At 36.1% G+C, this 22,828-nt stretch overlaps 1 protein-coding gene across 1 annotated transcript; it reads left to right on the top strand.

The window, feature by feature from the left end:
• Positions 1 to 1,963: 1,963 nt before the first annotated feature.
• kcnd1 (potassium voltage-gated channel, Shal-related subfamily, member 1) lies at positions 1,964 to 16,195 on the top strand. The gene is made up of 5 exons (XM_056259778.1): positions 1,964 to 2,285; positions 3,126 to 3,209; positions 12,783 to 12,875; positions 12,976 to 13,214; positions 15,574 to 16,195. The coding sequence occupies exons 1-5, from the start codon at positions 2,103 to 2,105 to the stop codon at positions 15,773 to 15,775; spliced, it is 801 nt and encodes a 266-aa protein (XP_056115753.1). The 5' UTR covers positions 1,964 to 2,102; the 3' UTR covers positions 15,776 to 16,195.
• Positions 16,196 to 22,828: the final 6,633 nt, after the last annotated feature.

The following is a 22,828-nucleotide window of genomic DNA, read 5'->3' as shown; positions in this document are numbered from 1 at the left end:
TAAGAATAACATGTTATAAATAATAAATAAGCATAATTAGCCAAGTTAAATTTACTTTCATTTAAAATTTAATTTGAATTATTTATAATTTATTTATTCAGAGCCCCTAAAGTGACATGGTGATGGAAAATATATGAGATGGAAAATGTATTTTAATGCCTTTACTTGCTCTCGAAAATGTTTTGTGTTTCCCCAAGAAACAAGTGCATGTGCAAGTGAAGGCAAAATGTCCTGGGGAATGCAAAGTTTCTCGGGAAATGCAAAACATTTGAGTTTTGAAATAATTTTTCCTCCCATCTCATATTTTTCCCATCCCGTTTGTTCCTTTAGTGGCTTCATATTTTTATAAGATATAATTTGAAAAACTTGAAATGAAAGAAATTACATTTCTTTTACTCCTCATTCAAATCCAGTGGGTGTCGCCAATTCGATTTGACACTCATTAAATGGAAGAGAATCAGTTCGTAAATTCAGAATTTTACCTGATTCTGCTAACTGTGTTTAAGTCATTGTAATGCACAGCCTTGAGTGGCTTATATAGCGTTTTTGTAACTTAAACAGTCGCTTTGGATAAAATTGTCATCTTTCATGAAAACGTATCCAGGTTTTGATTTGCATATTGTCTGTTCTGTAGAAGGAAAGTGTTCTGACAGTTTTGGTCTGTTGATTCTGTAAACATGTACAGGATATAAGTGCAGAACATCAACACCACTTTAAAAACAAATATTGGTTTAATTTACGCCACCTGCAGATCGGTCTCCTGTGAAGGGATGGAACATGATGTGAATGTGAATGTGCCGTATGATGATTCGTTCTCTCTCTCTCTCTCTCGTTCTCTCGTTGTGTTGTCAGTGACTGATCCAACATGCTGAGTGTACCTCTGAGAAATGTGTATCGCACCAGGGACCTTTCAGAAACATCAGAAAATTACTTTTCAAAAGTGTTGCTGTCTCCGTGTAAAGCTCTGAATAATTGTGCTTTGACTGTTTCATGCGTCACCGTCCAAACATTCTATGCCGTTATGAATGTTATTGGTGTAGTTGGTTTGAGATCTAATTGATTTTGAGTTTGATTTACCTGCTGTGAAAATATATGGCAACTTTCAGAGCTCAGAAGTTCCCAGTCCAAAATTGCATTTTTTGAATCTAAACTTTAAAAAAAATACTTCTGCAATGTTTCGACATTGACAAATAAAAGCTCAACTCATGATCTCTGGCTGATTTTGAAAGCACTTACTTCTCTTAATATGGAATAAATAGTAAGAGTACTAGTTTGTAATTCTGAATTCAGCAAGTGCCACCTTATGTCTCATTCTGCTTAGTACACAATTTATACTTTTCTTTAAAAAAAAGTATAGTATGCTGCACTGGTCCCAATGATATGACTATACGTATACATTTAAGTCAGCATGTATGAATTTTTAATCAACTTTTGAGTAAAAATGTGTTCACACATTTAGCAGATCAAATAATAGCCAAGAAAGGTTTCTGGTTCATTCTTCACACTGGAAATACAAAGTCAAATGGATGTCACTAAATTGTGGAATACAATATTTCTCAGTGTGTTCTCAGGTTGCAAACTGCACACTGTTGCATGCCTATAGAAACTTGTGCACAGTATGCATAATGTAAAAAATGTGCATGAGTAATATCATACTATGCAATTCCAAGAGATGTATGGGTTATATCTTAACCATGACCACTCCTCTAAATTAGTTAACCCTCATCCAGTGTGCAGGAGGACAGTGTTGATCACGGCTGCTGTAGTACTGTGGTGTGTGTGTGTGTGTGTGTGTGTGTGTGAGTGTTTGTGAGAAACACATCACCTTAATAGCATTCTGCAGTTCTGTGGTGGTGTATTCTGCTGTTAGAAATATGTAATGTGTTGTGTTAGTGGACTTTTAGAGCCCTCGGGGGCCTCAGAGATGGGCTTTGGAGCCTTGTAAATTGAAATGCACATGCACTCTTCCAAACTAATTTACACAATTGCAATGTGACTGCCAAATAGATCCCAAGCAAGCGCTGGTCATTAAATCAGCGTAATCATATTCACACAAATTGTCATTCTCTCTCTTTCACACACACAGAGCTGTTAAGTGTTTGATGTTGGTGTTTGTTTGCAGGTATGGAGACATGGTTCCAAACACCATCGCTGGAAAGATCTTCGGCTCTATCTGCTCTCTTAGTGGCGTGCTGGTTATCGCCCTCCCTGTGCCCGTCATTGTGTCGAACTTCAGCCGGATCTACCATCAGAACCAGAGAGCTGACAAGATGAGAGCACAGCAGGTGCTAAAGAACTTCTCTCCGTCCCAATGGGATATTCTTCTTTTTAAGTGCCATTTTAAAGGTTCCTAATTTTGTTTCGGAGGTCTCCTACAATAGGTGTACATGCATCCAAGGTCAAAAAAAGGCTATAATTTTTTCTAATAATATACACTGCAGCATCACCTCTTTTCTCACAGTGTTTGAAACAGTTCGATAAAGGATTTGGTTTCTCTACACCCCTCCTTTCTGAGAGCCTGCTCTGCTCTGATTGAAAACCAAATGGCCATTACCATATAGGAATTTCAGCTCCGGAGGCTTCCTCAGTACTTGATACACAGTGAAACAGTCATTAAGGAATAGGGTTGGCTCAAATTTATTTCAGAAATATATATACAGTATCTACCTCCCCCCCCCCCCCCCCCCCAAAAAAGTGTTAAAGCCTAGAAACACCCCTAGTCCGTCTTCTTTTACTTTTGTCAAAAATATTTCATTATCTATTCCTATTTGTCATTGAGTATGAATGTGGGTTTTACCTGTTTTTAGGAATTTGTTATTATTTATTATTGAAATCATATTGTCAGAGCCGTTTACAGTACATCACAGTACATTGACCATTGGTGCTCATACAGGCAATGTAAGTTTTTATCTGGCTTGCTAAATTTCCAAATTAAGTATCCCATCTCTCTGTTTTGTTTTGGGGTTTTTTTCACAATAAAGTAGTCAAAAGGTCAAATGGCATTGAACGAACCGTGATGTAACTAAACCGCATCACGGGCATCATTACACCTCCGAGTCACTGCAGTTGTTTGTGAAACAAATGCTTACACGATCGATTCAGATTAATGCTCTTTTGTTTTACAGAAAGTGCGACAGGCAAGGATTCGCATGGCCAAGAAGGGAACCACCAATGCCTTCCTACAATACAAAGAAGAAGGAGGATTCCAGGTGAGCTTTATCTTGAGAATTCAATTTAGTTGCACTGTAACCAAAAATCTAGTCTAAAAAGATGTGATCATTTACTCATTCTCATGTCACTCCAGACTCGTATGGCTTTCTTGCTAGAAAATGTCAAAGTGTAATTTATGCAAAGCTGAATTTCTAGCATCATTACTCCAGTCTTCAGTGTCACATGATCCTTCAGAAATCATTCTAATATGCTGATTTGCTGATCAAGAAACATTTATTATTTTTATTAATGTTGATGAAAACAGTTGTGTTGCTTCATATTCCTGTGGAAACCATGATACATTTTTTTCCAGGGTTTTTTGATGAATAGAAAGTTCAAAAGAACAGCATTTATTTGAAATAGAATCTTTTGTAACATTATAAATGTCTTTACTCTCACTTTCATTAATTTAATGCTTCCTTGCATTTCTTTTAAAATAATCTTACTGACTTAATACTTTTGAAGTGTAGTGCACATGCACTTAATCCATGTGTGCTGTGCGACTTCCGGATCAAAGCAAGTTTGTGAATGAATAGATAAGGTTGAATGAAATTTCAGTCTGTTCGCAACGTCAGAAGACTTGAATCACTGAACAGAGCACACATCATGTGAATGGACTACTTTTACCGTCCTTTTTTGTTGGTTCTTGTAAGAAAGAAAGTCCTTCAGGGTTTGGAATGACATTAGGGTAAGTAAATGATGACAGAGTTTTCATTTTTGTGTGAACTGCTGTACATCTTTAAATGATCTGAAAAACTATAGTCTTGATCAATCTCCCAGTTGTTTCACTCAGCACATCCAAGGAGGAACTATAGTTGCTGGAGTTGACAAGTGGAAGTTTGCCTCGCCTGACATCAAATCTTTAATATTTACACAAAGATTTGAAGCATAAGGGGAATCTTTCAGTACAGACATTAAACATCTAACTAGGGAGAAATAAACTATCGTATATTTGTGTGTTTTGGGAAGTCGTATTGTTGAGAGTGTTCTTTCAACTACAGTTAGTACTGCTTACACAGCGTGTAATAGATGCCTCTATGATATTCCAGCAGAAATGGTTGATATCGGATCTTCCATAATAAGATGGTTTTCTGTTAAGCGGCTAACAGTGGCATCTCACTTAACAGTTTTATTCTTAAATACTTGCATTTTGTGCAATAATTAATTACTTAAAGGGATAGATCACCTAAAAATGACAATTCTGTCAGTTACTCACCCAAATCCAAACCTTTCTTTCTTTCTTTCTTTCTTTCTTTCTTTCTTTCTTTCTTTCTTTCTTTCTTTCTTTCTTTCTTTCTTTCTTTCTTTCTTTCTTTCTTTCTTTCTTTCTTTCTTTCTTTCTTTCTTTCTTTCTTTCTTTCTTTCTTTCTTTCTTTCCCCCATTGACTTTCACTGTATGAACGAAAAAATGTTTTTCAACCCAAATTTCTTCAAAGTGTGTGTGTGTGCGTGCCCGTGTTGTTGTGTGTTCTACAGAACATTTTTTAATACTTTCTTAACATCAGTTTATGCATTAGCTAACATGAACTAACAATGAGCAATATATTTTGCAGTATTTATTAATGTTAGTTAATGAAAATGTTCATGATAGCTCACAGTGCATTAACTTTATTTTAAAGTGTCCTTGTTACATGTTATGTAATAACAGTAAATTATGCAGAATCTGACTCCTCCTAAACCAAACCCTAACCCTATGTTTTTAATTGATTTTACTCAGTACTTAAATGTATAATTACACTGCAACAAGGTCATCTTAAAATAATAATGTAACCCAACTTTCAATCTTAATTTATTAGTAAATGTTGAAATTAACATCAAGATTAATAAAAGATGGAGAATTATTGTTCACTGTTAGCACATGCTAGTTCGAATTAACTTTATACTTAGTTGAAAAACTTTCTTTGCTCCAATTTGCAAGAGAAATCTAAATTTTAAAAACCTAAGTTAAAACTATAAAAGTTTAATACAACCCATTAAATCAGAGTCAAACCCGGCAACAAGAGAATCTCAGCTTCAGAGTATTCATATTCAAATGGTGGCTCATTAAGTCATAGAGCATCGAAAAGTACAGTTAATTTTTTCTGCCACCAGCGTTCTGCTGAGCACAGAACAGATTTGAAGATATTAACGATCATACAGTCTTTTTGATCTCATCAAGCAGTGTTACAGTAGGTGTAAAGGTCAGTCATTTGGCTTCTGAGAATGTGTCAGTCCCACAAGAGCCTTGTAATAACAGCTTTTTCAAATGGCCACTGACATTCAGAGTCAGCTAAACAGGGTTTCAGGGCCTTACCTGGGGTGCTGTGAGGAAATAGCAATTAACAACACTGAAGGAAGGACAGGTGATGCGGGACAGGTGGGAGGCGCAGCAGTAATTACAGAGACCCTTTCAGGCCCGTCGGTTCACTTGGCTTTCAGCTTGGTAACACCTCCCGGGCAGCTTTTTTTCAAGGGGTCAGTTTCAGGTTAGCAGGTTTCGGTTAGCCCCCTGCTGGTAGATGCCATAAGTACACCATCTGGAGGCCTGTAAGAACTGGAGATCCAGGAAAAAATAACCTAAACAATCAAAAGTTTGGAATAATTAAGATTTTGAAAGTAGTCTCTTACAGTACACTCACAAAGGCTCCATTTATTTGATCAAAAATATAGTCAAAGCAGTGATATTTTTTAAAGATTATTAAAATTGTATATATATAAAAATCATTACTCCAGTCTTCAGTGTCACATGATCCTTCAGAAATCATTCTAATATGCTGATTTGCTGCTCAAGAAACATATTCTCATTGATAATGTTGAAAATGGTTGTGCTGCTTAATATTTTGTGAAAACCATGATACAATATCATTCAAAGGTTTGGGGTAAGTAGTTATTTTTTAAGCAAAATAAGAAATTAGTCATTTTATTCAGCAAGGATGCATGACATTAACATTGAACTGACAGTAAAGACATTAATGATGTTACAGTATAGTCAAATAAATGCTGTTCTTTTGAACTTTCTATTCAGCGAAGAATCCTGAAGAAATTCCCAGTTTCCACAAAAATATTAACCGTTTTAAACAGTGATTACAATAAGAACCATTATTAATAATTGAGCACCAAATAAGCATTTTTCCTGGGCCGCTGTTCCCCATGAAGTCATTTATCACAGTATGATTCAGTAATTTGTCAAATATTTCAACAGGTTTTCTTTCACCTTCCAGCGTATGGGTATGTTTAACATTCTCAAATAGCATTTTCTCTGCTGCATTAAGTCATATTAAGTACAGTTTTTATTCCAATGGAAACAATCTCTTGCCCTTTCCCAATCACGTCCTTTATGAGGAAGCCCTGGTTATCATTATTCTGCGGTAATTGCCATCCCAGGGAAAACAAACCTGCTTAAATATCTGTGTCTCTCTGTGGTTTTATGTAATTATTGCACTCGTTTCAGTTCCTCTAGCCCCGGGATGTGCTCACTGCGCTTGTTGTTGATCATGTTGCTCTTGTAATACATTCTGAATATAGAGTCTACTTCACGGTTAAGGGTGGAAAATTAAGATATGCAGTGTTGAATAACAGCTTATGGATTTTCCCTTTTGTTTAACATAACTTCAAAGTTGCTTAAAAATAATAAAAGCAAACGTGATGTTTACATTTTTCTGAAGAAAACTTGGTGCTTGTGGCTGCTTACATGTCCTAAGTCATTTCTTTGAAATCCATGGGATTTTTGGTTTGCATTTGCCAGGCAGTTTTTTGTGTCTATAGCATATACAAGAATGAGCTACACTGCAACGTTTAATATTCATGTTTTGGGGTTTGTGCGAATAGCAGAACCTGATTTCACCAAGTGTAACATGTTCCTGGAACAACATGTCAATCAACCAATCAGATTTGAGGGACAAGTTTACAGTTTATCTAAAGTTTAGGCTTACAACCAGAGTTAGGTGCTTCTACATCAGTGTTATTCACCTATAATTTCCCTGTGATAGTATAGGGATAGGATATAGGGTTAGATTTAGGGGTAGGGATATGGTTAGGACCAAATTTTCGGACATGAATGTTGTTCCAGAATCTGCAACACATTCTCATCATTTGGCGTCATATAGGTGACGCCATATGACATTTCGTCGAAATCTTACGCTCATGGCATCCTTTAGCATCAATATAACACGCACTGTTATGGGTAGGTTTTGGTCTGGGGATACGGTTATGACGCCTTGGGATCTGCGTCTCATATTGACGCTAAAGGATGCCATGTGCGTCGGATTTAGGCCCTGTCCCAAATGGCACACTCCGGACTTGTGGACTTCCTCAGAGTCCACACTTCGGTGACGTCATGTAGTGCAGACCTATAGGGCCCTTAGCGCGAGTCCGCGAGGGCGCATTGAGAGGTATTTTTGGGACAGACTCGATCGTCACGCCGGAAACAGGAAGACGGTCTGATTGTTGTTGTGGACAGGAGCTACAGGTTCGGGGAAATATGCTGCCTATTGTTGTTGTGTTTACATATGACTCAGTAAAGCCCTGACATTCTGTTCTATTTATTTAATGAATCATAATGCGATCGTATTATTCAGCTCGCTATTATTAGCCTATGTTTGAGACATCAACCACTGGTCGATGATCATAATGTTTGTATAAACTTGTCATAAAAACCGTAATGATAATTACACTTAAATATTTTCTTCTCAGCCATGTTAACAATTGTCCGTGAGCGAAATCTCCTCCCATCCGTTGTCTGATTGGCCTTTCGCAAGGATTCCTGGGTAGTTAAAGTGCGTGGAGCCGGCATCTATGCGGGCTTCGCGGAAGACCGCTTCAAGGGTACAAAGGGGGCGCTGCTGAGCACACTTCAGAGCGTTAAAATGCTAAATGGGACGGCCTACGGACTCGTAGACTCGGCGAGTACGCGCAATTTAAGTCCACGAGACCGAAAGTCCGCATGAAGAAGTGCGCCATTTGGGACAGGGCCTTAGACGAGCGTCACCTGTATGACGCCTTGGGTTCTGCGTCTCATATTGACGCTAAAGGATGCCATGTGCATACGATTTCGACGAAATGTCCAAAGCGTCACATGTATGACGCCTTGGGATGAGAACGGGCTGGAATATGTTGATCCAGGAACGCGTCTAACTCTGCAAAATCAGGACGTGCGTTCAAGTATGAGCAATAGTGGTGTTTCTTCAAGAATCTCTGATAAAACAAGTTTAACCTAAAAAGTACTGGTTCACTATACATAATCATATTCATGATTATTCACTCTAAATTGTAATGTAGACATGCATTTTCTGTAAAGCTGCTTTGAAACAATATATATTGTGGAAAGCACTATACAAATAAAATTGAGTTGAATTGAATTGAATCGTAGCTATATAGCATTCATAAATAGCTATTCAAAATCACTTTAAGTTTAGAGGGGTAATTAATCCAAAAGTGAAATTTCTGGCATTCATGTTGTTATAAATGTGTATGACTTTATTTCTTTAGCTGCTTTCCATATAATGAAAGTGAATGTTGACCTCTGCTGCCAGATAGTTAAGCTAGATAACTTCTTTTATGTTCTACTATTTCTTTTAAGCAGGATTTACAGCTTGCAGGATTTTTTGAAGTGCTTTGTGGCGTGATGGTCTTGAAATCGTATCTGCCGCAGCCTCGTGTCCTGTCAGTTTATCAGATCATAACTGCAGGGATTAAAGCAAAGCTCTATTCCATAAACACACCTTTTCCCACTGCTGCAATCCATCTTCACTACGCAGGACAAGAAGCTGTATTCAAAGCATGAGAGAAAGAGAGAGAGATTCAATCCGTGTCTTTACTAATGCGGCAGGTAGAGTTCTCCGGAATCTTCTCAGGTTGTGAAACCCACAATAATCCAATATTTACAATCCCCGAGTGAGGGGGTATTTTTTTCAGCATGGATCTATAAACCCATTACTAACTGGCCTGCAATGCTATTTATAAACCAGACAAACGCTTTCTTCAACTCTTCAGTCTATTCTGGCTTTGAATTTCTACTTAGGTCTTACTTTTGTCTCTGCACACTGTTATTCAGTCTTCACCTTCGACGAAAGGTCATTGGGAAGTGTTCATGTGCTCCACTTTATGATTTATGTATGATTTACCTGTTCATGTATAGCCTTAATGTTCAAAAAGAAAAATCTGATGTATTTTTTTAAATAAACAAAATCAAAAATGTATACAAAATGCAGTACTATTTAGTGGTGCTTACTAATAATAATAATAATAATTTAATAATTACATTTTATTAAACATTATTGTTGTTGATATTGTTAATCATAATTTTGCTTTCCTTAGCAAGCACCACTAAATGTATGTATAATATTGTGTTTTTCTATAATAATAAATATTTTTATTAGGGCTGCCAAGCGATTCATCTTTTGTAATTTAATTAATTACATGATGTGCTGATTAATTCACCCAATTAATCTAATCTGTTTTTATCCCGCATGCATTTTTTGTAATAATAATAATTATGATTAATCCTTATTGTGATTGCCTTAGTAAGCACCACTACATATAAAACTATATTTTCAATAATAAGTATTAAACTTAATCTCGTAATTAAGTAACCCATCCTGCAACATTTAACTTGAACTGGTAAGCATGCAACCACTTATAATTAGTCTCAGAAAATATGGTTCAAAAGTTGTAACTGGGACGGTACCCTTTCAAAAGGTACTAATATGTATTATTTGGGTACCTTTCAGGTACTAATATGCACTCTTTTGTGGTAAATAATGTACAAAGTTGTACCTTTTGACAGGGTACCGCCCCAGTGACAGCTTTTGTACCTTTTTATTCTGAGAGTGGACAGCCTAGCAATCACCCTGAACGCTCCAGCATCATCTTCCCCATTAAAAGAACTGCATTCAACAGATTTATTGATCTTTTCTAACCCTGGAGCTCTTAGAACCGGCTTTTTTTTTTCTTTTCTCGGTACAGCCTGCGTAGATGCTAATCATGGTTAGTTAAGTCATCCAATGGCTGTATCTCTTGTCTCCACTGAGAAAATTGTGTTGTTAATGTGACGTCCCTATCAGCGCTTTTTTAACAATGGATTTGTCAGTGATTGATGGTTTAATACCCTCCGAGGTTCCTCTGCTCTCTTTCCTGATGGAGTGTCCGGAAAGAGAGTGTTGCAGCCCGTGGATTTGACTGAAATGTATTTATTTGGGATTTATTGCTTGCGTATCCGTGATTGGCTGGAAAATTACACTTTTTGTTCCCCGGTCAAACAGGAAATACATTATGATAAATTGAGATTCTTTCATTTTCTCATTTTGCGTCGCTCTGAAGGATGTATGACATTCTGCTTTTGCTCTGTTGTTGTTGTGTCAAGATAACGGAGTGAATCCTTTATTGAAACCGCTCTGGAGAATTAGTTTGCTCACACACTTGTGCTTCGGGGCATTTTTAAATGTAGTTCCTGTGTTGAATTGTATAGGAGTGAAATGCTTTCTGTTATGTTAGTCGTTGTCTCCATCGACAAAGGATTGAGACGTTTTGTTTTTTCCATCTGAGAAGTGGAATTGTTCTTTGCTCCCGCTCACGTCCTACGTGATCAAACTTTCTCGGATGTTTTTGTCGGTATAGCTGCGTCATTTTATTCTACTTAAGGCTTTTTGTTCCGCAAAAACAAACCTAATTGTGCTTAGGTCCAATTATTGATGATCTTATCTGCCCCGACTCCTTCAGCCATCCTTGGTTTCGGCTGACGGGGCAGTCCTTGCTCTGTCACACAGCCTCTCTGAACAGCCTCTCGTTCCTCGATAAGATCGGCTGCTTTTAAAGCCTTCTGATGGGCTACTTCTAGATGGCGATAAACCACCTTGACTCGGGGGCCAGATGGTATCGGGGAAGCATAAAAGAGAGACGCTGAGACCGATGTTTCTTGAGAGACTTGTTCTTCAGGACAAGACATCCTTGCGTGTGATCGTTTTACAACGAGAGGTTATAGAGGTTACCGGATACGTGCGAATGGCATCAAGGACAGCGGTCTGTCTCGGGAGGTAGTTGCGTGGTAAAGGAAGGTCAAATCACAGGTGACATAAGGGAAATGAAGGCTTTAACCCAATGCAACTACATTGCAAGGTAATGTTTATAGCAGTTAGATAAAGCCTTTATGGATTAAAACTACAAAGAACAGCAGCTCTGTATCATAGCAACAAGTTTGGCAGGAAGAAAATTGGAATCTCCCAGCAAGCCAGTCACACAACATGGTCATATATTGCAGACTGTTTTGAATCATATTTAGCTAACATCCATATACGTATTTTATCTGTAATATTTTCCCATAAGTCTTAATATTTTTTACCATAGTTATAGAAAAATTTAAACAATTTATATATAATTTATACAGTTTTCAAAAGGCCATTTTCTTGCTTATGCATGGGTTTTGAAGGCGCAGTTGCACATAGTGCATCATCCTTTACACTGCCACCATGTGGCAAGCTGTTGTATGTGGAATGTTCTTCTCCTCCAAACCAAGATGGCCGACAGCCAGTCAGAAATGTCAGTTTGGTCCGGAATATCCATTGAATGTAATTTGCCGTTACGTAAAAAAGTAACGTGATTATGTAATGTACGTTGCTTCCAATGTGTCACTTTACTCGTTACATCAAAAAAGCAATCCGATTATATAATGCATGTTACTTGTAATGCCTTTCCCTCAACACTGCTCATACCAGATGAGATTAAAAACACCGGATTGCTAGTTTTTTTCCACAGTCTTAAAACATCAATAGATCAATGTAGATTTCAGGGTAATAAGGGTAAATCAACATACTCTGTGTGAAGTTCTTCTCCATCTTCTCTGGTCAAACAGGAACAAACTCAATTGCAATAACTGAAGCTGTATTATATTTTTTTGTATATTTTATAGTTTTAACATGATTTTATATCTTTTCATTTATTGGTTTGTTAAATACAGTATTACTGTGTTATTACTGTATTATGTTTAATACAGCATCTCTTCAGTTAAAAACAAAAACGCATACTGTGTCCACTCAAGTGGACACCTGAAAATCTTGTTTTTCATGCCCTAAAATAAAAACATGAAAAAAATCCTGACTGAGTAAATATATGTATTTTGGTTTTAAATAAATGCTGTTATACTGAACTTTTAATTAGGAACTTTCTATTATTAATGAATGACATTTGTGAAATATATTAAAACCGAAAATTGTAATAATATTTCACAATATTACTGGTTTTATTGTATTTTGCATGAGAGACTTCTTCCCAAATCAGTAAGAATCAACTATAATGAAGTTGAACAGTTTTTTTTTTTTGTTTAGTTATTGCAAAAACAAAAGGTAAAAACATATCTTTTATAAAACGTATCCAGCCATATTAAATTGGAGATGACAGTGAACAAAATGTTTTTGTTCTTTAACAAAAATAAACCTGAAGTCTTGATGATGCTATCAACCTCTGAAGGGTGTAAATAGTCGTGGTCTCTTTAAATAGATCTGTGTCCACTTAAGATAGATGTTTTAAGGTGAGTAGCTTGTATCTGAAACATTGTTTTTATGGATCGCCCTAAATAAACTTTTGTGTTTTTTATCTCTCAGTTTCCAGACAATGACAGCGCTCTGTGTCTGAAGAACAGATCTTCGTTTGAGCACCAACATCATCACCTGCTACATTGTCTGGAAAAGACAACCGTGAGTACAGCTCCTCCGCTCAGCAAACGATCATACATTTCTCGATTAAAGTGGATCATCCAGAAGGTTTCATTAAGCATTTCCTCCTGTTTTCCAACAGAACCATGAGTTCACAGACGAGCTGACGTTCAGTGAGATGTGCATGACTGAGTCTTTGGGTTACCGTACCAGCCGCAGCACCTCCATCTCCAGCCAGCAGGGGCTGTCGACGTCCTGTTGCCCCCGCAGAGCTAAGAGAAGAGCCATCCGCCTCGCCAACTCCACCGTATCCGTCAGCCGGGGCAGCGTGCAGGAGCTGGACACTCTACAAGTGCACAAAACATATGTTGGACCCCAAAGGTATGACATCAGACAGGCATGGTGATGTCATTTTCACTCTCAAATCAAATGGAAAAAAAGTATCATGAAATATGTATTGTGAAAAAGACTCAAATAAACTTAGATCTACTTTATTTAGCATAAAGAAAAGAGTATTTTTAGGACCATTACAAATATATCATTATTATATCAGTTATTTTTCATATATAGTATACTGTATGTATATTTATATATGTATACAGTACATACATGCATGCATACACAAATGTATTTTTTCATTTGTAAGGTAGACACATGCATTTTCTGTAAAGCTGCTTTGAAATTATATTTATTATTAAAAAAACGGTATACAAATAAGTAAAAAAGTTGTATTTCTTTTTTTAAGAATTACTTTTATCCAGTAAGGATGCTTTACATTGAGACAAAAAAATACAGTAAATACATTTGTAATGTTACAAAATACTTAAACGTATACATTTATATTAAAATACATTATTTTAAATTGTTATAATATTTCACAATATTACTGTATTTATTGTATTATATACATAAATGCAGCCTTTGTGGTCATAAGAGACTTCTTCCAAAAACAGTAAATGATCAACATTTCAGTTTAGGTTATGTTGTTTTATTATGATATTAATCATTTGTAATTATTAATAATTATACTGTATATTACTTAACCTAAACTGAAATATGTCAAATAATGATATAGTATTTATATGTAATGTTGTTTTATAATTATTATGATTTTAATTATTTGTATCAACACTTATACACTCACCGGCCACTTTATTAGGTACCCCATGCTAGTAACGGGTTGGACCCCCTTTTGCCTTCAGAACTGCCTCAATTCTTCGTGGCATAGATTCAACAAGGTGCTGGAAGCATTCCTCAGGGAGTTTGGTCCATATTGACATGATGGCATCACACAGTTGCCGCAGATTTGTCGGCTGCACATCCATGATGCGAATCTCCCGTTCCACCACATCCCAAAGATGCTCTATTGGGTTGAGATCTGGTGACTGTGGAGGCCATTTTAGTACAGTGAACTCATTGTCATGTTCAAGAAACCAATTTGAAATGATTAGAGCTTTGTGACATGGTGGAAGTAGCCATCAGAGGATGGGTACATGGTGGCCATAAAGGGATGGACATGGTCAGAAACAATGCTCAGGTAGGCCGTGGCATTTAAACGATGCCCAATTGGCACTAAGGGGCCTAAAGTGTGCCAGGAAAACATCCCCCACACCATTACACCACCACCACCAGCCTGCACAGTGGTAACAAGGCATGATGGTTCCATGTTCTCATTCTGTTTACGCCAAATTCTGACTCTAACATCTGAATGTCTCAACAGAAATCGAGACTCATCAGACCAGGCAACATTTTTCCAGTCTTCAACTGTTCAATTTTGGTGAGCTCTTGCAAATTGTAGCCTCTTTTTCCTATTTGTAGTGGAGATGAGTGGTACCCGGTGGAGTCTTCTGCTGTTGTAGCCCATCCGCCTCAAGGTTGTGCGTGTTGTGGCTTCACAAATGCTTTGCTGCATACCTCGGTTGTAACGAGTGGTTATTTCAGTCACTGTTGCCCTTCTATCAGCTCGAACCAGTCTGGCCATTCTCCTCTGACCTCTGGCATCAACAAGGCATTTCCGCCCACAGAACTGCCGCTCACTGGATGTTTTTTCTTTTCCGGACCATTCTCTGTAAACCCTAGAGATGGTTGTGCGTTAAAATCCCAGTAGATTAGCAGTTTCTGAAATACTCAGACCAGCCCTTCTGGCACCAACAATCATGCCACGTTCAAAGTCACTCAAATCAACTTTCTTCCCCATACTGATGCTCGGTTTGAACTGCAGGAGATTGTCTTGACCATGTCTACATGCCTAAATGCACTGAGTTGCCGCCATGTGATTGGCTGCTTAGAAATTAAGTGTTAACGAGCAGTTGGACAGGTGTACCTAATAAAGTGGCCGGTGAGTGTATACTTCATAAGTGTATTTATAATCATTTTAAATAATTGTTAGTATGTGTATACACTATAATCCATAAATGTGTTTTAATAACTATAAATAATTATTTTATTTTATATTTATTCATTACAGTAATGAGAATGAGACTGTTTTGAATATTTCTTGACATTTTTCTTATAAGATGTCTTAAGATTCTTCATTTTTACACCTTCATATAACCTAAAAATGAAGATGGCAATATTCAGAATAATCAATATATTTCACACACTGATAAATACAGCTTCTTTTACTGTATTTTTCTACATTTATGTGTATGGCTCCAACAAAAACAATAACTTCTATATCAATTCCAGTGATATCCCATCTAACCTAGAACTTTTTTTCTGTCCATGCGCGCCCAAACAGCCGCTCCAGTCTGAACGCCCGGACAGAAGACCTGAAGCTCAATTGTGACGATAGGGATTTCACAGCGGCTATCATCAGTATACCCACCCCTCCTGCCAACACCCCCGACGAGAGTCTGCCGCCCTCTCCTGCCATTCCCGGGATCTTACGCAACTCCCGCTGTTCCTTCACCCACGAGACAGTGAAGATCTCCTCCTTATAACCGCCACAAGCACACAAGCACCCTCTACTGCACAACAGAAAGCAAGTGATGGGGGAAAGAGCGCTTCTCCTAGGAAAAGACACAGTGCATCTCGTAACATATCTGCTTCATTCCAAATCGACAGTTTGACGCAGACTCGCATGAGCTGACGTGCTTTTTTGTGACCCTGTTGTACATCGGAGGACCCCGGACTGTTCACGCAGACTGATCGGACACGCTTGTTCGGGGGAGATTGAAAGGACAAACTCAATCCGACGCATTTTACAATGATAAATCAGCAGTCATAGTGGCACAGAAGGCCTTTTACTTTTAAAGATATGCAATGTTTCAACAAGCAGGAATTATGCCTATATACATCCACTGCGTAATACAGTTGCAGGAGAGATTACAAAAGGTGGGAATGATCTTTGCAGGGAAAAATGCTATTACAAAAAAAAAAAAAATGATGGCCGATATAGAGGAGGTGGTGTATATGTATCAATATTTGTATCATACCTCTTTAGATCACATGCATCTTCAAAACCCCACAAAAAAAAAAAGAGATTTCTGAGCAATCCTACCCAAACATGCATGTTGTTGTATAGTAGATACCATGGCAGAGAATGGAGCCGCCAACATGCTACTCTCACATACTTTTGCATGAAACTTAATTTACCTCTGTTTAGTTTGTCCTGTTTTCTTTCTTGACATTGATGAAAAAAAGATATTTACAGAGTATTAATGATCAAATGTGCTGCACCAGATGTGCACATTAGAAAGAATGATAAACAAACAAACAAAAAAACATTCAGGCATGTTCTTTGCAAAAATCTAAGGCTGGGCTAGTGATTGAGTGAGTGAGTGCGCGTGTGTGTGTGTGTGTGTGTGTGTGTGTGTGCGCGTGTGAGAGGGCTGACTCGGAATTTGATCACAGATATGCATGGATACCGTTATAGGTATTTTTATGTTTTCTCCCATGGGAAAATGAAGCGTTCCTATAGCATTTTAAAGCGAATTGAGGGCGTTTACCACTGTCATTGAGTTTTACCGCAGTAATTAGTCACTTCAACTGATTCTTTTTTCATTTGGCTTGGTAATTAAGTGTAACCTCTAAACCCTAGTTAGCTATTTTTATACAGTAGTTCAAGCATCGAACACTGCTATGTCCAGTGGGTCATTTCTCTAATTTGTTTTGATGCTCTGTTAATGTTTATTTAAAATTCATAAGCAGCAATGAGACAGGCAATAATAGTGTAATTATTTTTTACTACAACTGAAAAGAAAGATACAATTCTAAATGAGGAAATGAGTACAAAACCGGTGGAATGCAAATTTGCACTTGACTGTGATGAAAAATATATTTGTTACTCTGTTTACAAGCCTTTTTATTTTTACGTTTGTTTTGGTTCTGTCTCTACCTCCCCTCTCCAGCTTCATAAAACGGTGTGAAGTGGTAAATTTAGTAATTGGTCAGGCACTTGCTCATTTTCGGCAGGGGTTTTGGATGAAACGGCTCCTGGTAGAAGATTAAAGAGTTAGATATCAAAAGCACAGAGGTGTAAAGTCTATTCCACAAATAAAGTGACCAGAACTCAGAAAACACAATGTCTGTTGGCTCTCAATCACATCTGAACATCTGCATCGATTATTTAGTTTGAAGTGTTGTGTTACATATCAACAGTGCATGGCATCAAAAAATGTTCTTTTCTTCAGATATGCTGACACCATCTGATATTTTATAGTGCTAATCTTGAACGCGATGGTTAAGATGTTCACTTAAAGTCTCATGGCTAATTGTTTTCTGGTTTTCTCCTGAGGGAACACTGTGTAATTGGCTATCAAATTGCATAATGTGAGAATTTGCCATTAAATCAAAATAATTTAGCTGAGCGTAATTACTCGCACCACAGCCAATCTTTTAGCGTTAAGTCATTATGAAATGCATTCGAAATCCATTTTACATCTCTAATGTGACATTTCTGAGAGGAACGGGATATTTAAAGCTGGAAATATGTAGGGCGGGGCTTGATTTTAACTTCCGGGAATTAGGAAGTTAAACCTACTGGATGTTTTTATGTTGACTTAGCTGCGATAAAGCTGCGATAAAACAAAAGTAGCAGGGATTTCTTCCATGTTGTCACATACATTTGTGTGTAACAGATGATCAAAAATGCATCGGTTGTTGATTGGATATTGAGATTTAGCAACTTTGTCGCTAGATTAGCGACTTTTCACACGCCTTTAGCCGCAAAAAACACAAAAAAAAAAACATTGATAGCGACTTTTTGGACTGCTGGTTGACATTTAGTCAGTCACTATATCAAACTTGTTCCATTGTCTGACAGAAAATATTTAAATAAGAACAGCTTTATTGGACATTTGGCTATATATTATATTAAAATACAGTATGTGAGCACGGACTAGTAGAGAAAACAAATGTAAAGTGCCGACAGTTGACGCATTACGTCATCTGGCGATATTTAACGTCTTTTTGCGCAGGCTTTAGCAACTTTCCACTAAAAATAGTTGGCAAAACTGGTCACCAGAGGGAACAATTGTTTACAACAAATTCTAAATGCATTTAGAAAATATATCGGGTGAATTTTCAATTCAGTGAACTGAAACTGAAACCCATAGCCTATAGGCCTAGCCTACTATTGTATAACTTTGATATGATGATCAGTTTTTTTTTTCTGTATATTTTATTTATTATATAGGCTTGTTTTATGTAATCAAAGCTGTTACATCCAGTTCATGAATGTGATTCAATATCAAGCTCCACTCCACCATCATTCCCTGCAACGGAAAAGCTGGCCAGGTTTTGCATGTCTGGAATTTATATTTGAATGGGAATGCTGATGGATTCCTTTCTCCGGGTATGGCAGACATCCAAAACACAACATATAAGCTGATTATTAGATATAGAGAAACAACTCACACCCTAAATATTAGATGTTTATATTCTTGACCCTGCTCTGCTGTACCCCATTATGCACTAGGCTCTCTGTTAGGATGACAGAAAGTTAAATTTTTAGGCTGGTCTGCCTCAGAGGTCTATCAGAGGTCATCAATGTCAAAATAATTGAGATGGCCAATCAAATCAAAGAAGGCCGTTACCGTTCACAGAAGACTCGAATTCCAACGCGACGCTTCACACTTGCTTTAGTTTCAATGGTAGCCTAGAACTAGAAGAGCGCGTGGTGAGATCGTGAGATCCAGTCTTATGGGTGAGATGCAAGTAGCAAAACATCTAATATTTGACAACTGTTTTACGATAAATGTTTTATCAAATATTGAATTGTTAACATACTATTATTTTAGGCCTACACGATTAGGCCTAATTCATAACTGAATGGGACGTTCGCTATTTCGAGATATTTGGCTACGAATAAGAATGAATGTGGGCATATTTTAAAATAAAACATTATTTGCAAATGGTTTAATTGATTACTTCATTACTACAATTAGATCTATAACTTTTTTTTAGAACCATTTTAATTTATTTTTTATTTTACCATCTATCCTGTCTAATCTTCTTGATTCTCCTTTCCTCTCAAGGCAACTAGCAAGAACAGAAACGATAAAATCGGAATAATTAATCTTTTTCTGCAGCTTTCATACGTTACTAATGAGCAGGCTGTGACATGTGAAAGGCGGGAAAATGGTTACGCAACACTGACCTCTAGCGAGTAACAGCAGCGCGAGCTCAAGAGGACAGGCTGTTGAAGGAAAAGTTCACACTAAAGTTACAATTTGTCATTGCTTTATTCACATATATAAACCGGCACTCATGTTAAACATTGTTTTGTTTTGTTTTTTAAGGACGCGATAGAGATTATGGAATTGTTTGCGCCACTGCATTAAAAAGGTATTTTTTTAACTCACAATTCTGACTTTTTTTAAAGCGCAATTGCGAGTTTATCGTTATAAATTTTAATTGCTAGTTTATATCTAAAACTTCTGAGGAAAAATGTCACAATTGGAATTCTGTGAAAAAGAACAGTGAGAATTTCGAATTGTGAGATTTCTTTTATTTATTTCTTTTTTTACTCCGCGGCGGAAACGAGTTTCCATGGATTAGCCTACAGAGTTTGTTTGAGAGGATTATCAGCGAATATACTGCTTAATTTAAATACAAGGCTCATTCTATCAATGCAGTTGAATGGTCTCAGATGAAGGAAATGAACAGGATGCTAATCAAAAATGAAGTGACATCACAGAGCCCTTAAAAGCAGATACAGCACTTGGCCTGTCCCTCTCCTCCGTCCTCCTTTCTGAAATCATGTGGTTCCTGCTCCTGTATTTGCAAATATCAGCTATTCAAGGCAAGTGAAAAACTGTATTTCCTAATTAAAACAAATTCCATATTCTGGCAGTGTTTACATCTATTGTGGTTTACATCCATTGTGTTCTATGCTGCTGTTAATGGTTCACCTAATGGATATAGGCTAAACAAACAGGCTATTGAAATAACATGCACATTTATTTATTTTGCATAGCCTATGTTTGTTTAATCTGGGTCCAATAGTATTCTTTTGCATTATTTTGTAATTCATTGCAACATTTTTCATTAGGCTACGTATCATTCATCAATTTATAGTATCAAGATAACAATTAAAAAAGAATACTAATTTTGCTTTAATGGCAGTATCACTTAAGCGACATGAGCAGAACCTGATGGCCATGTTCTCCAGCATGATTTATGATGATCCAAAGAGCATCTGGTGCTTCAGTGGAAGCAAGAAAATCTGACTGATAAATCTGATAAAATGGCTAATGAGTGACCTAGAAACAGTATAACTTTTTTGTTTTTAACATTTTCAAAATAAAAAATCTCTTTATTAACATGAAAATTAAGCTATAATCACGGTTTTACTATACTACTTGGAAAAAAAATCTGAAATCTGATTCGATTATTTCAATAACCTATGTTTTGGATGCATAATGCAGACAGAGAAATGAACAAAAAAAATTCGCCATCATTTTTGCAATCTGCAGTCTGCTAATTTATTTATGTATATGTTTGTTTATTCATTTGTTTGTTATTAATTTCAATAACATTTCCGTAGCTTCATTTTTATAATATAATAAAAATATATGTGATATGCCTGTATATATATGCATGGATAAACAAGCATCTTATAATGTAATACATCTTATAATGTAAATAATGTATAAAGTATTTATAAATGCAATTGCAGTTTTAAAACTTATGGCTAATTTGTTTAATTTCTATGTCTGCATTATGTAGGATCATGTCCGAAACAAAGATTATTGAAATAATTATACAAAATAAATTTTTTAATTAGTTAAATTTGAAAATAATTAATTAATTAGTGGATAAATAAATTAATAAATTAACAAATTTAAATGAAGTTAAATGGAGAAAAAAATGGTTATGCATTCACATATAGCATATAATTGCATATTTCTTACGGTCTTTTACTTATCTCCTCAGTATAAATTAACAAATTAATTTAAACATCAAAATCACTAGCATTCTTTCTAATATATAGAAGAATATGATAATGCATCTTTGTGATATAAAATGTATTATTATTATTTTGCTAACACTTTACAATAAGGTTCATTAGTTAGCATTAGTTAACTACTTTAGTTAACGCGATCTAAGAATGAACAATACTTTGACAACATTTAATAAACTTAGTTAATGTTAATTTCAATGTTCAATACATTATTAAAATCAAAAGTTATGTTTGTTAACATTAGTTAACGCACTGTGAACTATTACGAACAATCAATTAATGACTTTTTTTAATTAACTAACATTAACAAAGATGAATAACAAGTGTATAGCTCAGTGTTAGTGCATGTTAGTTAATACATTAACTCATATAACAAATGAGACCTTATTGTACTTTATGGAAAAATGGCAGGAATACATGAATATTTATGCACATTAAAACATGTTACATGAGTTGTTTATGATTGTTGCAATAAATTTCAAAGCTATAGACCTGAAGATTCTGAAAGCATGATCATTCAGTGGTTTGAATGTTCTTCATAACCCTGTGGAAAGACACGGTTATGCCTGTGGTTAACTGGTTAACTGATGCTTATGTGCAGCGGGTTTATCTCAGAATCTGCATAAACATGCAATTTGCCAGAATTTGAGAGCTGAAAGCCACAGGCAGATAAGAGACCGCTGCAGTTTCTGCAGAGCGTGTGGTTCTTCTGCTCTGAGAATTCACAACCACATTTTCCAGCGACCATATAAGGTTAAAAAAGACACCTTGACCCTGATGATATTATATCATATAACACTTTACAATAACGGCTCATTAGTTAACTACTTTAGTTAACATGAACTAAGAATTAGCAATACTTACAGCATTAAATGATCTTAATGTAAATTTCAACATTTACTAATACATTATTAAAATCAAAAGTTGTATTGTTAATATTAGTTAACGCACTGTGAACTAACACGAACAAACAATGAACAATTGTAGGCTATTTTTATTACGGTAACTAACATTAACAACGATTAATAAATACTGTAACAAATGTAGTTCATGTTATTAATACATTAACTAATGTTACCAAATGAGAACGTATGGTAAAGTGTTACCAAATTATCTTTCTGTTCCCTTTTTTGTGTGTTTTGTAGTACACAAATCAAGAAGCCTGCTTAAGTAAAAGTAACACTGTAAAAACTGTCATTTTTAATCAACTTGGATGTTTAAGTCATTTAAACTTAAATTAAACGGACTAAAAAATGTGTTGAATCTTGTTTAACGTATAAAAAAGTTGTTAAAAAGTTGATAAAAAAGTTAAAATAAAATTTTGATGTGTTAAGGCAATGTAAAAATATATGTTGCCATAACTCATATAATTTGTTACAGTAGTAATATTACTCCAGTAAAAGTATTAAGTACTCATTTTCAATTTTACTTGAGAAAAAGTACAAAAGTCCTTGATTTTTTTAGAATCAAAAGTAGAAAGTACTGATGGATTAATGTTTAATATTATTATTATTGTGTATTATTATTATCAAGTATCCAGCAGGACTATAGTTTACAAACAACTGACAGTCGGGGACCGAGGATCTCC

The sequence above is a fragment of the Rhinichthys klamathensis genome, unplaced genomic scaffold (genome assembly GCF_029890125.1).
Source record: "Rhinichthys klamathensis goyatoka isolate OS25496 unplaced genomic scaffold, OSU_Roscu_1.1 h1tg000169l_1, whole genome shotgun sequence".
Taxonomy (NCBI): Eukaryota; Metazoa; Chordata; class Actinopteri; order Cypriniformes; family Leuciscidae; genus Rhinichthys; species Rhinichthys klamathensis.
The sequence above is the reverse complement of the archived record's forward strand: the minus strand, read 5'-3'. Positions and strand labels throughout refer to the sequence as shown.